This window comes from Sebastes fasciatus, chromosome 9 (genome assembly GCF_043250625.1).
Source record: "Sebastes fasciatus isolate fSebFas1 chromosome 9, fSebFas1.pri, whole genome shotgun sequence".
In the NCBI taxonomy this organism is placed as follows: Eukaryota; Metazoa; Chordata; class Actinopteri; order Perciformes; family Sebastidae; genus Sebastes; species Sebastes fasciatus.
This window is the reverse complement of record NC_133803.1, coordinates 11,591,647-11,607,096: the sequence shown is the minus strand read 5'-3', so window position 1 is coordinate 11,607,096 and position 15,450 is coordinate 11,591,647. Positions and strand designations below refer to the sequence as shown.

The window sequence follows — 15,450 nt, the reverse complement described above, 5'->3', positions numbered from 1 at the left end:
TGAGCTGACAGGAGAAGCGGCATGTCTCTGTGAGCAATATTATGGATTGTCGATTTTACGACCTAAAAATTTATTTTCAGGTAAGAAAGTACATTTTTTTTAGGTAAGAAAGTACATTTTTTTTTTATCAAGATTATTTTTCCCCTAGCGTTCATTGTATTATAGATACAAAGTTTGATTTACATAACCTTAAGTAGCAGTTTCTCTAGTTTAATTTGATGCTTTGCATTCATGCTAACTTCAAACCCACATGCTAAAACGGTTAGCTATGTAATAGCTGCTAGGAGTGGGGATAGTTTTTGTTCATTAAAAGTCAGTTCTGGGCCCATAAAGCCTGCAACCATGCAACCAGGGAGACTCATCTACATTTGCCACAACTGTGACAGCGATTGAACCCGTTGGCCTATGTGACATGATTTAAAGTTATACAATTTATAAGAAATAAGTGTTTCACTTTAAATTGTTCACTTAATTCAAAACAGTGTATTCTTTATTGTTCAGTAGAGTTCTTGCATAAATTGGGTAGCGTGGATCTTATTTCAACAAATTACCTCTTATTGTTATACATCTATCCCTAGCAAGTGTTAAAACCCAGTAGTGAGGTAGGTTGTACCAATGGAACTCTTTGCATTTGGTATTAACTCACATAATGTGTGATTGTGAAGTAGACGTCCAAGTGAGTTTTATTTGCAGTAGACAAATATGGGTACTGTGTATCAAAGTTTGAGAGATCCAGCATGAACAACCACTGAGTTACTGATGCTGAACAAAAGGTGTTAGACTACTATCCCTAAAGGTCATCACATCATCTCTGGTTATATTTATTCGATCAAATAACTGTGAATGTGAAAGAAAAGCATACCTGTAGGGTTTGAATGAGAACGTATAGCATTATTATCTCCATTACGTCCATGAAGTTGTTGTTTAGTAGCTTATTTTCCATACTGCAGCTTAGCTATCCCAGTCTGCCCTTGAGCCGTGGACTTTGCTGGGGCCAGAATATGCTGAAATGCTGATGTAAAGTCATTTGACATGTGTTTCATTCAGCCGTTTTACAGCTTGCTGGATCTGTCTAGAGGGACATTTCGACTGACCTTGTCCCACAGCCTGCAGAGAGCGAGCCAGAGCAGAAGCTCTCCTACTCTCATCTCCACTAAATGTTATTATAAGTGCATAGAGAAAGAACGGAAATACAAAAGGGAAATAAAGAAATATAGAGATGTCAGCTAAAAGCACATTGAGGAGAACAACTTGGCTCTTTTTCTTGTTATTAAAAATCTAAAGTGCTGAGATATTACAGCTCCAGAGCCATCTTCCCAGCAAAACACAAACATTGCCGCATACATATGCATGCATTTGAAAATGGGCTCTTTTCTTTGATTGTTTCTATTAAAACAAACAACATAATGTGTAGAAAATTGAGACTTTTATTACAAATTTAGATCATGGCTACACCCTTAGTTGCTCAGTTCAATCTGTTGTTTTTTGAAACTCTTTACCACCGCCAAGGCCAAGGATCTTATTACCTCCGCCAAGGCCAAGGGCTTTGATGGAGGTTAAGTTTTCATCGGCGTTGGTTTGTTTGTTTGTTTGTTTGTTTGTTTGTCTGTCTGTTAGCAGGATTACTCCAAAAGTTTGTGATGGATTTGAATGAAATTTTTTGGAGGGATAGGGTGTGGCACAATGAACAATCCATCACATTTTGGTGGCGATCCGGATTGAGGATTTCTTTTAAGGATTCCGATCAGCCTGAGCATTAAGACCACAGGGTATAACACATGCGCAGTGTGACTGATGACGCGTTGATGACGCGTGACCCCACCTTCTTCCTTCTGAGAGCAGGGAGATATGTGTGTGGATGTGTGATGAGACTTCGAGGTGCGGGAGCTGCCGGCCGTCCGAGGTGAGAAAGAAAAAAGCGGTAGATGACGGGATGAGAGACAATGTAGTGTAACGTTATACAGACATAACCAGGCAGGCGATACGTTACACGGAAACACACCGTGTTAATAATAAGCCGACCACCTCACGGTACCACCAGCTGTGAGCTGTGATCTGTTTTTAAAGTCAGGCACCTTGGCGGAGGTCTGTGCTCTCCGAGTGCCAGTCTAGTTTTAGTGTTATTTTTGGTTTTATTTTGGATATAGATTTGGACTGTCAAAGTTAACGCGATAATAACACGTTAACGTAAATTCATTTAAACGCCACTAATTTCTTTAACGCATTAACGCAACTTGCGATTTTTAGGTTGTAGCGGGCTCAGTTCTAAAGCTAACGAATCCATTGGTACCAACTATGTCATACTAACTTCTCACGAAGGAGGCTAAATAACACACTAAACTTATGCTAAATGTTTGGCTAGGAAAAACTGGCATGGCCATTTTCAAAGGGGTCCCTCGACCTCTGACCTCAAGTTATGTGAATGAAAATGGGTTCTGTGGGTACCCACGAGTCTCCTCTTTACAGACATGATAATTCAAGTCAGCACACTGACACACTGACAGCTGTTGTTGTCTGTTGGGGCTTGAGTTTTCCATGTTATGATTTGAGCATATTTTTTAAAACTGAATGCAGTACCCGTGAGGGTTTCTGGACAATATTTGTTATTGTTTTGTGTTGTTAATTGATTTACAATAATAAATATATACACATATGCATAAAGCAGCATATTTGCCCACTCCCATGTTGATAAGAGTATTAAATACTTTAACAAAATTTCCCTTTAAGGTACATTTTGAACAGATACAAAATGTGTGATTATTTTGCGAAATTTGGATTAAATATTTTAATCGATTGACAGCCCTAACATAAACAAAACTAACACAACGACTATTAAACATTCACTATATGGTATGATGGCCCTGCTGTCTGCTTATCACAAAATATGAATACATTTCTGTAATTTCAGGTGTCTTGTGTAATGTTTTTTGAGATCAACACAATTAGTAGCCACTAGTAAACAAACTGTTTTTGTTTCCAGTGTATAATCAGTGTGTCAACACTTGGCCACTTCTGGCAAGAGTAGTTCTACACAGTCCACACAAATTGCACTGCACGAAATTTCCCCTCTGTCCCGTGGTGGGCCACCATCCAATCTGCCATATCAAACAGGGATCTAGAAAGCAGCTGACTAAGAACCGAAATAATGCCGTGTGACAGCCCAGTGCTTTCGCGGGCCTGCCAATTGTTTGTTTTCGTGCTTCTGCTTTGTCATCATGGCTTTTCTAATCTCTGCCACAAAAGGCAACAATAAACCGTGGAAGGCCCCAGGCTCGGCCGCGTGCGCGGCCGCAGCCAGGGGGAGGCTTTGGGGGCTATTTCGCCACCCGCCTGCGCTGTGCTGCGTTTAGTCTAGCATGAGACAACCAAGGGTGAGCACCCGAGTTTTCACACAATAAAGGTGCCGAAGGGGACCGAGCACTCCGGGGATACCACCGACCCACGGGAGGGAAGCGTGCCACCATGTACAAGACCAGCTACCTGCACGAGGTGCGCAAGGAGAAGTTTGAGCGTTCAGATGTCTTCGTTGAGGAACCTTTGGACTCTGAATCCTCTGCGGGCATCTCAGCCATCCAGGGCTGGGAGAGCCTCCAGGAGCTCAACAGCCGCTTCGCTCGGTACATCAACCGGGCGCGCGTCCTGGAGCAGCGCAACGCAGTGTTCCGCAAGCAGCTGGAGACGCTGCAGCGGATGGAAGAAGCCAGCGGTCTGGAGGAGGCCTTCACGGAGCAGACGGAAGTCAACAGGCACCGCATCCATGAGCTGTCCTCTGACCACTCCAAGCTGGAGCGAGAGCTGAGGGATGCCTGCCGCATGATGGATGAATTCACCAGCAAGTAAGAGATCATCCCTCTTCAGGGATGTATAGAAATGTTCTCAGAGTTAAGAAGAGGTGATAAAGAACCTTAATCCTAAAGAAGTGCTGGTTCTCAAAAAGAAGATGATTATCAGCCATCAGCAGGGAAACTATAAATTAATAGATAAACAATGTCAGAATGGATGCAATCAAATGTATCAGTTTCATAGTTATCATATAACTTGATAAAAATCAATTCATTCTGAATACGGTAACATGTTTGGTCATCTTGAAACAATTGACCCAGAATAAACGTTGAATTGAAATAATGGCAAATTAAAGGGTCAGTTCACCCAAATCACTGAAAAAAAACACATTTTCTCCATTAATATCCATGAGTCCATTAAATATAATGGAGGCAAATGGAATTTAATTTGTAATGCTCATGTCAAGCAGTATTTGGAAAGAAAAATGCTGCAACATTTCTTTCCAGAAAGAGTCTCCATGTTACTCTGGGTAATCCACTGCGACTCCATCTCCTAAAAATGACGTTCCCATACAACTAAACTGCATTCTCAATTATATTTCGAGGGAACTATTTTCTCCCAAATTAGGGTCACAGTTTTAAACACGTGGTTAATGTATGGGCGCCACTTTCTGGCGGGCGCTGGTCGGCCTCTATAAAAAAAAAACAATTTAAATGCTGGTGGTCGCCCTTCCATATTTTCTGCATTGAGGTAACAAATTAACAAATAAATTAAAAAAAGAAAGAAGTACACTTTTCAACTGTAACTCTATTCCTCACACTTTTTCATCAGCCCGGCCGCAGTTTTTTGTTAATAAAAGTGTAAATTGTAGTGAAACTGACACTTATGCTATGATAAATACAGTTATCTATGAAAATAAAAATCTTAATTTCTGTCTTAAAACCATTGTGATGTCTGATGTGTGTTGCGGTTTAGGGGGCTGGGATTAGACTTCTGGGAGGGTTGAACCTTAAACCTAAACCTAGAGCGGCACCACCGCCTATGGTGTCGGCTCCAAATCTTTCACCTAGGGCACCAAAAGGGCTAGAGCCAGCCCTGGTTTCACACAGGATAAGAACAGCGGTCTCCTGGGTGAAAGTCCCGTGTTTTGTTTGACCCTTCCCTCCACTCCGACCTGCTCCGGACTTACACAGACTTTGATTAGAAACGTATTTGTGATATGTCAAAAACAAACATAATCTGGGGAAAAAAAATTCCCTCCAAATGTAATTGACAATGCAGTTTTGTTGTTTGGGAACATAATTTTTAGGAGACTGTTCACAGAAAACACTGTCAGCAGTTTTAATTGGGACTATTTGTTTGGTTGAAAGACAGTTCCAGTGAAAACTGTTCACAATGAGGTCTGTGAATTATCCAGAGTAACTATATTTCAATGCTGTGAGCGCCGCAAATGAAGTTCCATTCACTTCAGTCATATTGATGTGGTGTCGTGGAGAGTTTTGTAAGTGTTTTTGTAATTTAGATTAACTAACCCTTTAATTACAACGACCTATAAAGGCTGTGTCATCATCTGTCTTTAGGCAGCAAAGCAGCACTACATTATTGATTGAGTTGAGAGGAATATTGACCAACGCTGGTTGCTCTGACACATTACTAACACAGAGGTGTCGTGCTTCAAGAAATCTGTCCTGTCTCACTGCGAGCACACAACACAGACATGCAATAAGAACATAACCAAAGTTGTTTTATATTCCAGATATAGAAATGAATGTGATTATCAAGAACAGCTTCGGTGCACACTGGAACAATTGAACAAGGTACTGTATGGATTCAGTTAAGTTTGTTTACACACTCATACAAACAAATGAATTGTATTTTAATTAGTCTGCATCAGAATTCTCCAACCTGTGCATGTGAAACAGCATAAAATGATGGTCTTTTTTTTAAAAGTAATGAGTAAATCAAATGAGATATTTTTACTACATTGGTTTTGTTGTATTTTAGACATAGTGATTGAGGAAGATACAGAGATTTCATTTGCAGTTTAAGTATGAAAGAGGGTTTATGATTGCTGAATAGAAAATGTCTAACACAATTCATTTGGATTGAACAATACCAGAGATTGAGAGTTTACTTATTTTTAGATGGCCAGTTTTGACACTGAAGAGTTGTGTAAGACTGCAGTATGTACTTCTGTGTTCTTTGGCTCTTGATGAACTCAATGCACTTCACACTGAACCTTTCACAGTTTGTTCCCTGTGGGTCCCCATATTGTTGTTTGTTCTTGTCCACTGCTGCAGGAGGCTGACAGTTCTCTGCTGAGAAACCTGGAGTACCAGATCCAATCCCAGTTCCTGCAGGATGACATCAACTCCACCAGAGATAGACACAAGAAGGTCAGTGGCTCTAATCGTAAATCATGAAAATTAAACTAACTTACTGTGCAACTCCGTGGTCTCAAACAACTCCTACAATACAATACAGATTTTGGATGGGAAGCCGAAAAAACGTCTTTTAATAGAACCTCTTTCTGTTCAAGAAATCCTAGTAGAAATAGTTCCTTAAAGGTACAGTTTTGGGGATTTGGCGGCATCTAGTGGTGTGGTTGCAGATTGCAACCAACTGAGTACCCCTCCTCTCCCTCCTCCCTTTGCAAGACTGCAGTAACGTGAGCTGCAAAGTGCAAAACCGTGGTAACACCGTTCACCTCGCTCAGAGGCCATTCTTAACATAACAACACTACTTTAGGAGCAACGGAACTCAGGTGGTGGCTTGAGGTACCACGGTTTTGCACTCTGCAGAAATCAATTGGTTTGTCAGTGGCCAAGTGGAGACTGCTCTGGGCTTTATCAGTGCATATACAGTATACCAATATGTTTTGATTATAGAGCGAAGATACACACAGGACAGAAATTACACAATTGCACTGATGCTCACATTATAGTAGTCCTTATCGATGGCGTTCAGAGACAGGACCCGTAAAAGCCACTCACAGAGAAATGGCTTCAATAATTCCTTTTCATCAGTTCATATTGCACACATACTGTATTGCTTTTTAAAGGGCGACCGCATTTTGAAATCGTACCTGTATTGTTGTTTTCGACAGTACCCTTGATCTCAGGGTGATATATTTTGTATGGATTTATTGGATAACTCCCACTCGGTCGTGAAACCCAATTCCCATCAAAGAATATTAGTTCAGACCACAGCGTGTGTCTTTCAGCCTGTTGCTTTTGAACACTCCTGACCCCCAGGCCGCTACTCCTCCAATAACAAGGTGTTAGGATGTACCTGGGGCTTTTAACAACAATTTACCTTCTGCGAGGAAAGGATTACAGAGAAAATGTAACACTGCCCCTAACAGGTACTGACAGAAAAGACAAAAACTGAAATATTACCCTCTGTGCAGTAGAAATAGCTTGAAGGTGCAACACAAAATACTGAGACAAAAGACTGTACATAATGCATCATGCGTACTTTCCACAGTCTTTCTGCCCTGAGCTTTTTCCCCCTTTTTTTATTTCCACCCAATACTCCTTTTGAGGATGCATTAATCCGTGACTCTGCAATATTGAGATAGCATATCAAAGGGCACCGCTGTCTCTATATTATGTGGGAAAGAATAGGGAGTCGTCTCACATGAATATCGGGCTTGTTGGTCCTGAGCTTTGAAGTATCCCTCTGGAGAGAGGAAATATATCTCTTCTTTATTAGGGAGTCTCAGATCACACCTGTACAAATGGATTTTAAAAGAAACTCTCTTTGCTGTGAAGAAAACGCCAGCAACATTTATAAATATGTCTCAGCTAAGTGAAAGCCTTTTTTTATTGGATACTTTAATTCTCTCACCCAAGAGCGAAGTAAACAAGCAAGTAAGTGGTTCGACTTTGCAAAATGGTAGCTCTTACAGGGATGTTTTTCCTTTTGCTGAGTTGTATATTTAATGTTTTCCTTTAATATTATCTTCATCCACAGAACCTTGCAGAGATCCAGACCTATGTAAACATTTTACAGCAGATCAACCAGACACTTCCCCTTGCTCCCAATGTGTCAGCGGGCATCTCCGAGGTGAGGTCATTGATGTTGTCACTGTGTGTGCGCTGCAGTCCCTTGGGGTGAGAAGGTGGTGTTTGCATGTGTGTGTCAGCCCTGGCTACGTGTCTCAGGTTGATGAGGTTACTGGCTTCCCAGTCCAGTTGGTCGCCTGTGCTTCTGCATTCGTCTGTGTTTTACCATGCGTACGTGTGGGCGTGCATGTGCGAAAAAGCACAGCCACAGTCAGTGGACACATGGACAGGCCGACAGTGTCAGGACACATAATGAAGTGAGTGCCAGGGAGAACGGCTGTGCATGCAAATTTTTTGAGGGGAACTGTGCCAGCCGTGAGTGGCATTTGTGTAGCAGATTGGAGTTTTATGAATACGAACATTTCTCAGAGGCAGAGCTGCTCTGGATGCAGAAATTGTTTAATTGGTTGAGTTTAAATCTCAGTGGGCAGAGACGAAGAGACACGGCTCTTGGCTGCTGTGCTGAGCTGAAATCCAATGACAATATGACAAAGGAGGAGATAATGTTATGGAACTATTTAATAGTCCAGCTGAATCTATAGGGGTTCAAACCATGGACTGTATATAGATGGACGACGCATCTCCACTTCCTCCCAATGTACAAAAGTGAAGTAAAAATATCTCAGATACGGGGGCTGTCAAATTGAGATTTTGACAAAATTTGGAGCCAGAGGCATCGCAGTAGTGATCGGGGAGCAGGAGCTGCGGTATCGAGGTCCCGCCCCCACATCCGCCCGAGCCAATCACAAGCCGAGTACAGCCGCAGCTCGCTAGCGTGAGCCACCAAGCTGCTACGTTAGCAGCGCAGTAGCTGTTTGGCTAGAAAGACACAACAACTAACCGTAATATCTCTATAACTACATTTATGATCAAATGGACACATGTTCTATTACACAGACTGGTGATGATTATGGAAGGTTAAAGTGACATCTCCTTTCTCGTACAATTCCCTAGACTCCGGCTCCGGCTACGCAGAGCAGCTGTCAATCACAGCTGTCAATCATGACATCTCACCCCCTTTTGATAGCATCAAATAACTAATTAAAACCAAACTTATCAGAAAAATGAACACTCGAAAACATACATCAGCATGTTAAGAACTACCTAGAATGACAGAAACAATCTTTGGGAAAAATGTATTTGACGTGTACTATGACTTTTTAGTTTGGCCTATGTCCCATCCACTAACATGGAGGGGGTGGGACTTATGACCTATAGTGCAGCCAGCCACCAGGGCGCGATCAAGATGAGTTACCTATCTATGTTTATTGACTTTAAATTTCAGTCATTGATGAAATTGTCATCTTAATTTCACCCCTTCTCGACTTAGCCCAAATTCATACATCAGCTCTTAAGGATAGATAGCAAAAGGTGTAACTAATTACATTAATGATCATCAAGTTTATGAAGCGTAGGCCTACTGACTGCAAATATGACATTCAATTTCACAAACTTCATATTTAGTTCAATTATTTATTTGCCAATATAGCAGGCTTACTATGCTTTGGAGATTTGGACATCACAATTTAGAATAAAATTAGCAGTAATGATGCATCTCAAACTAAAATGGAAATGAGAATAGAAAGTCATTATTGGATTTTTTATTTTAAATTGGTCCAAAACGTAATAATGCTTCACACAAGAACACCCCGCTGCCAATAAATGTTTGAATATTATAAACTCTATGATCTAAAATGATTTGAAATGCTACCAGGTGTAACGAGTAAAGCTCTAACGACAGCCACTTGCGTCACATTTATCATTGTTAATTTTTATATTAAACAGTTAGTGGACACATCACTGCTGTTTGTAACACAATTGTTATATTGCCTTAAATTAAAAAAAAATCAATCAGTGAAGCTTTTAACACAGTTTGACTTCAGAAAAAGACTTGACTCACGGCTGTGTGATTCTCTGTGTGAGTCTGTGTGTGTGTGCGGTGCTTCATGCTGTAAAGACACACTGCACTTGTCTGCATGTTCTCATTGATTTGTGCTCAATGTGTGAAGGAACAGGAGAAGCTGCTGGCCCAGAGGAAAGTGCCAGGGCTGCAGAGTCAACTGGAGGAATATAAGAGCGCCCTCTGTCAGCTGCAGGCCCAGAAACACCGCCTACAGACTGAGGTGGGTCACACGGTCACCATGACAACAGGAGGTTTCACGTTAATTACATACATCACATGTTTGTTTTTTTAACAACCAAGCCAGTATTTACAGACAGGCACATTGAAGAAGATTTCTCAAAGGAGCCAAATGTATTTCCTTTAGAAGAAAGACAGACACCACTAAGACCAGTCCAAGCTCCGGCTCTGTTGATTGATTGATTGATGTCTTTATTTCAGTGCACCCAATGTGCCCAACCCTCATGGGTTTCCTTCCCGAAACACAACTCAAGTTTTTCACAGTCATTGAGCAAAAAAAAAGTTTTAAAGTCCTCGTAGACGGGACAGTAAACCAAAGAGTGAACCTCATTCTTAATTTCACCGAGCTCACACAAAAACCAAAGTCTGACCTCCGCTGGAGTGGGGCTACAACTGACAATTGTTTATATTATTGATTAATCTACAATTTATTTTTACAATTTCCCAGAAACCCATGTTAATTACTATGTTTTCTTTTGTGTATAATCACCTGATAATAAGAGTCATTGTGTTTTCGTTACATTAGAATGAGCCGTATATAATTTATATACATCTCTCCAACACGCTTGGCACACAGAATAGGCTTCACTCGGTTGCAATCTCCTCACCTCACCACTAGATACCGCCAGATCCTACACACTGGAACTTCAAGTGACTATTAAAATTAACAATTCATTTTCTGTTAATCGACTAATAGATGAATCAACTAATTGTGTCAGCTCAAATTTTAAAAAAAACAACCCATAGGCTGTGATTTATCTCACTATCCAAAACCGGCTCAGAAGATAACTATTACCCTGATAACTATTAACACACATACAAAAAAAATGAAAAGGAAAAAATACAATTACAAATACTTGAAACAATTGTTTACTTGTTGTTTAGTCAGCATACAAATCAGCAATCCGTTTTTCTAAAAATATATATTAATCACACTTGGTGTTTCTGTTTCAAGTGACAAATGATTCTAGGTTTGCATATGCTTTTAGAATGATTTGTCAAGGGGCATTTTCATTTTACTTTTCTCATTTCACTTTGTTTTATAAGTTAACGAATAATACCTACTTACTGAGCATTAGCAAGGCATTAAATAGGCCTTCACCCTGCAGCCATAATGTTGTGCTAACATTCTACCACTAGATGACAGCCATGACCACCTTATGACAGAAGGGTAATTATAGTTTTAGTGAAGGCAGTGCTTCCTCATAGGAAATGAGAAAAACTGGACTGCTTCAGTTCAATGGAATAAAATACCACACAATCAAATTTAGCGCTTGCATTAATTTCCAAAGTGAGTGTTTCTTCACTTCCTACAGGTTGTGACTAAAGACATACCTCTGCTATCTGCACAAATGGTGCTCTTCACTCTGCTTATCTTATGCACCATATATCTTTTATCTATTTGGAAGGTTATTGTAAGCCCTTATAGGATAGCATTATTTTACAGCAATAAATTATTCTTTTATTTCTCTGAAAATACAGTTTTCCTTTGTACAATTTTGTCATGAAATGCTGAAGAGTTAGCTCCTGCGTTGGACAAAATTAAATTCTGCTTTTATGTTTGTCCTTGTTTATGATTTTTTTTCACTTTTCACTTTCATTAGCAACACATACTGAACTAGTGTTATTATTAATGGCATGTGCATTGCACCGTTAAATCCCCTCAAGGGCCTTTTGTCATTTTATCTAAAATAATGATTTCTTAATTAATCCTTGCCTCTGTCTCTTCTCTCAGACTACAGTGATGGAGCAAACCATCAAAAACACACAGGAGACTTATGACGACGAGATCCAGATGTACAACGAGCAAATTGAGTCTCTGCGGAAGGAGATCGAGGAAGCTGAACGGTCCCTCGAGAAGTTCACCAGTGAATGTCGCCACCTGGCCATGTACGAGACGTCCCTGGAGAACGAGCTGGAGAGGTACAAGAGGATCATCGAGAACGAAGACAACAGGTAGATTGCCTCCACCCTCCACACACACGGAGACACACTCACACACTCAGTCAGGCATGCAAGGCCTGACTGGGAAAGAGGTTCACTTCAGTCAGGTTAACTATGAACGAGGAATGGAGTTCTTCACTGAAGGCTGAAATAATTGCTGAGAAACAGTAATTTTGACCCACATTAAATCCAATATAAATGTAAAGGCAATACACAGCGCTTTTACATGACCACATTATGACCAGGATACGTAGGTTTAATCATAAAATTAAAATTAACAAAAATGAGGTTAGTCTCTCAAGACGGACGCAGGGCTGTAACCAAAACTTTATACATTATCAACTCCAGCACAAATGTTTGACTAGCCACTAAAAAAGCTGCAAAAACGGTGTGAATATATTCCTTTTTTACACTTAATTAAAGGTACAGTGTGTAAGATTTGGCGGCATCTAGACTGTGGTAATGTGAGCCACCAAGTGCAAAACCGTGGTAATGCCGTTCACCCCGCTCAGAGGCCATCCTTACCATAATAACACTAATTTAGGAGCAATGGAAGTCAGACAGTGGCTGGTGGTATCGTTACAAGAATGTTGGAGAACTACGGTGGCCTTCATGTAACATAAACACGTGAAAGTCTCTCTCTAGAACCAGTGTTTGGGTTGTCCATTCTGGGCTACTGTAGAAACATGGTGGACTCCATGAAGAGGACCCGCTCCCTATGTAGATATGGAGGGCTCATTCTAAGCTAATGGAAACACAACAATTCTTAGTTTCAGGTGATTATACACTAATGAAAACCTAGTTATGAATATAATATTCCATTTCTGCTGATAGATCCCCCGAAATGCAACACACACAGTGTTCCTTGCACTTTTTTATCACCCAACATGAAGGTCTAAATGCTGTTTCATGGCCTTTTTTCACACATCCAATAGGTACAAAAGGATCATCTTGTACCTCTTGACAAGCACTTCTTTGTGAAAAAAAAAAAAAATGTTTAAAGCTATGGACTCTAAATATCAGAATTTGCCTTTAAAAACACCATGAGTAATCTGAGAGTAATTGTAGAATGTAAACTCCTCGGTTCGTTCATTCACATGCTGTTGCAACTAGGTTAATGTAGGGTGCAGAATCAGCCAGCAGATGGCACTGGGTGAAAACAAATGTTTCTTCTACTGCACCAGCACAACAACAAGCACAGTGTTTTTTTTTTCATGTCAGATGTTTATGTTATTTAAAGTTACCTGTTGTTTCTTTTTCTGAAAAATACAAATTACAGATTTCCGTAGATTTGCCTGCATAGCAAAGCTGTTGATTGCGTGGCTGCTGCATGGCTGACATTTCACTGCTCTCCTTCCTGCAGGTTGAATTCAGCGATAATTGGCACTCCCATTACCCTGTTCACCACTAATTACCGCTACACTCACACACCCACTGCATCGAGCAGGGGGAGAGGTAAGGGCACCGTGAGCGCATCCCAGCTGGTTTACATTGAGAATCACCATTCAATGCACATGCAATCAGCTTCCATTTGTAGAGACGGCTGTCTCTTAGAGATTCAGTCCTACAAAACAAGGTCTTTATTGTCTTTAGCATCCCAGAACATTTGAGTGTGTTGTTGCATGAACAATTTTGATCTTTTTCTTAGTTTACCAGTTTCAGATAGTTGACTTGTGGCCTCATTTGTGTCCAGATATCACCCAGGCTATCCAAGATATCACCAGTGTCAAGCCCCGCCAGAAGATCCTGGCCAAGAAGGTCCTGAAGAAGAAAGAACTGACCCCGGAAGATGTGATGGACAGCAGCCAGGAGGAGAGAAGCGGGGGAGCCGCTGGCGAGGCTCCGGATGAGGAAACGAAGGGGATTCGAGTGCAGGAGGAGAGGGTGAAGAGGGAAGAGCAGAGACCTGTGTTCACTGGAGTGTCTCCACAGGATGTCCCGGACGGAGCTCAGATCAGCAAGGCCTTTGACACTCTTTGTAACATCGTCAGAGACAGAATGAGGAAGTACAAGAAGCCTGAGCCAATCGCTGACTTCTACACCAAGGGCCGTTACGTCCTCGTCACCGGCGACGGCAGCTACCCAGATCCGTGCTTCTACTCCTCCACGCCATCAGCCGGCCACATCTTCGTCACCATCATAGATGGGATGATGCCTCCCTATGAGCCTTACGGACCCATCACACCCTCTCCTGCACCTCCACCTCTACCTCCTCAGCCCATAGTGGACCCCAGGCCTCCCAAGCCTCCCAGTCCCACCCCACCCTCTAATGGAGGAGGAGGAGGAAAGGACGATGATAAGGGTGGGAAAGGAGGTAAAGGTAAGCATAAGAAAGGAGAGCCTCAACCTCACTCCATAGATCCGACCCCAGACCCTTCACCCCCCGGCCCCAAGGATCCCACCCAACCCGATCCCAAGAAAAGCCGGGATGGCAACGGCCCCACTCCAAAGCCTGCGCCCCGCGGTGCCAGCACCAGCTCCAGCTCCAGTTCCAGTACCAATACTAGCTCTAGCTCTGGAAGCTATACCCCAGAAGCCATGAGCTACGAGAAGCTGGAGGTGATGGAGTCTGTGGAGAAGTTCTCCAATGATGGCCGCAAGGTTAAAGGTTACGAGGAGACGTCCTTGGTGGTGGAGACCATGATTGAGAAGTCCAGCAAGAAGAAACATTGAAACCACGTCACCTGAGTCAGTCAGCTCCACTAAGGTCCTTACATGGTTCCTCTAACAAGAAGACAATACTGATAAACACCACTCTTCCTCAAAGTGCTGTAATGAGATCAATATGTTTGTCTCTGAGGGAAACCAACCATGCTTAAAGACCAACTACACATTCCTGCTCTGATATTCAATGCTCTTCCATTTGCTTGCAGTCTCTGGTCTTGCGTCCAGAATACGTTTTGCTGGTTCCATAAGTACTTCCGTTGTTGTTCGACTTAACACCCATGCTCATGCCAACGAGTCCTTTACTGTCTGAAAACTTGGGATAATGAAAAAACGAAGCTCCAAGCCACCAATAAAAATGAATAACAAAATAAATAAATAAAAAACTGAGAAGTTGTGCCACCCCTCTGAACTCTGTCTTAGAACTCCAACTCTCCCCTTTGAGCCCATTTGTTCAATTAGATGCCACTACCTGCCCTCAGCACAATTTTGCTGTGTATTAATTTGCTTTGATATATTGAATAATAAAAACAAAAGATTCAAACATCAATGATACCTTGTTCTGCTTTTAGACAGACACTATGCACCAAGCACCATATTTGATGGGTCATAACAGACATTTTATCTTATAGTATAGTGATTACATGGCTTTTAAAGATGCGCCTATACTTTTGGTGTATGTAACAATGAACACAGTATCCTTCATACCCTCACTCAAGGGTTAAGGAGTCTTATTTTAAGTGCACCATCCACAGGAAACTCATTCATTTTTTTATGTGACCTTGAGTAGTTCACAATGTCCCTTGCATTTAGTAGCTATGACCCAATCCGTCTCCAGAAAGGATAGCATAG

General features: G+C 41.5%; 1 protein-coding gene across 1 annotated transcript; it reads left to right on the top strand.

The window, feature by feature from the left end:
• Positions 1-3,279: 3,279 nt before the first annotated feature.
• Positions 3,280-15,148, top strand: bfsp1 (beaded filament structural protein 1). The gene is made up of 8 exons (XM_074646049.1): positions 3,280-3,836; positions 5,540-5,600; positions 6,084-6,179; positions 7,759-7,851; positions 9,860-9,973; positions 11,726-11,946; positions 13,298-13,389; positions 13,628-15,148. The coding sequence occupies exons 1-8, from the start codon at positions 3,463-3,465 to the stop codon at positions 14,605-14,607; spliced, it is 2,031 nt and encodes a 676-aa protein (XP_074502150.1). The 5' UTR covers positions 3,280-3,462; the 3' UTR covers positions 14,608-15,148.
• The last annotated feature ends 302 nt before the right edge of the window (positions 15,149-15,450 follow it).

What these genes read in the sequence shown, in the direction of transcription:
- bfsp1 (XM_074646049.1), top strand. Translation starts at nt 3,463, where the DNA reads ATGTACAAGACCAGCTACCTGCACGAGGTGCGCAAGGAGAAGTTTGAG. An exon ending in CACTGGAACAATTGAACAAG is followed by an intron (nt 5,601 to 6,083) that starts GTACTGTATGGA and finishes CCACTGCTGCAG; the next exon opens with GAGGCTGACAGTTCTCTGCT. An exon ending in TGCATCGAGCAGGGGGAGAG is followed by an intron (nt 13,390 to 13,627) that starts GTAAGGGCACCG and finishes ATTTGTGTCCAG; the next exon opens with ATATCACCCAGGCTATCCAA.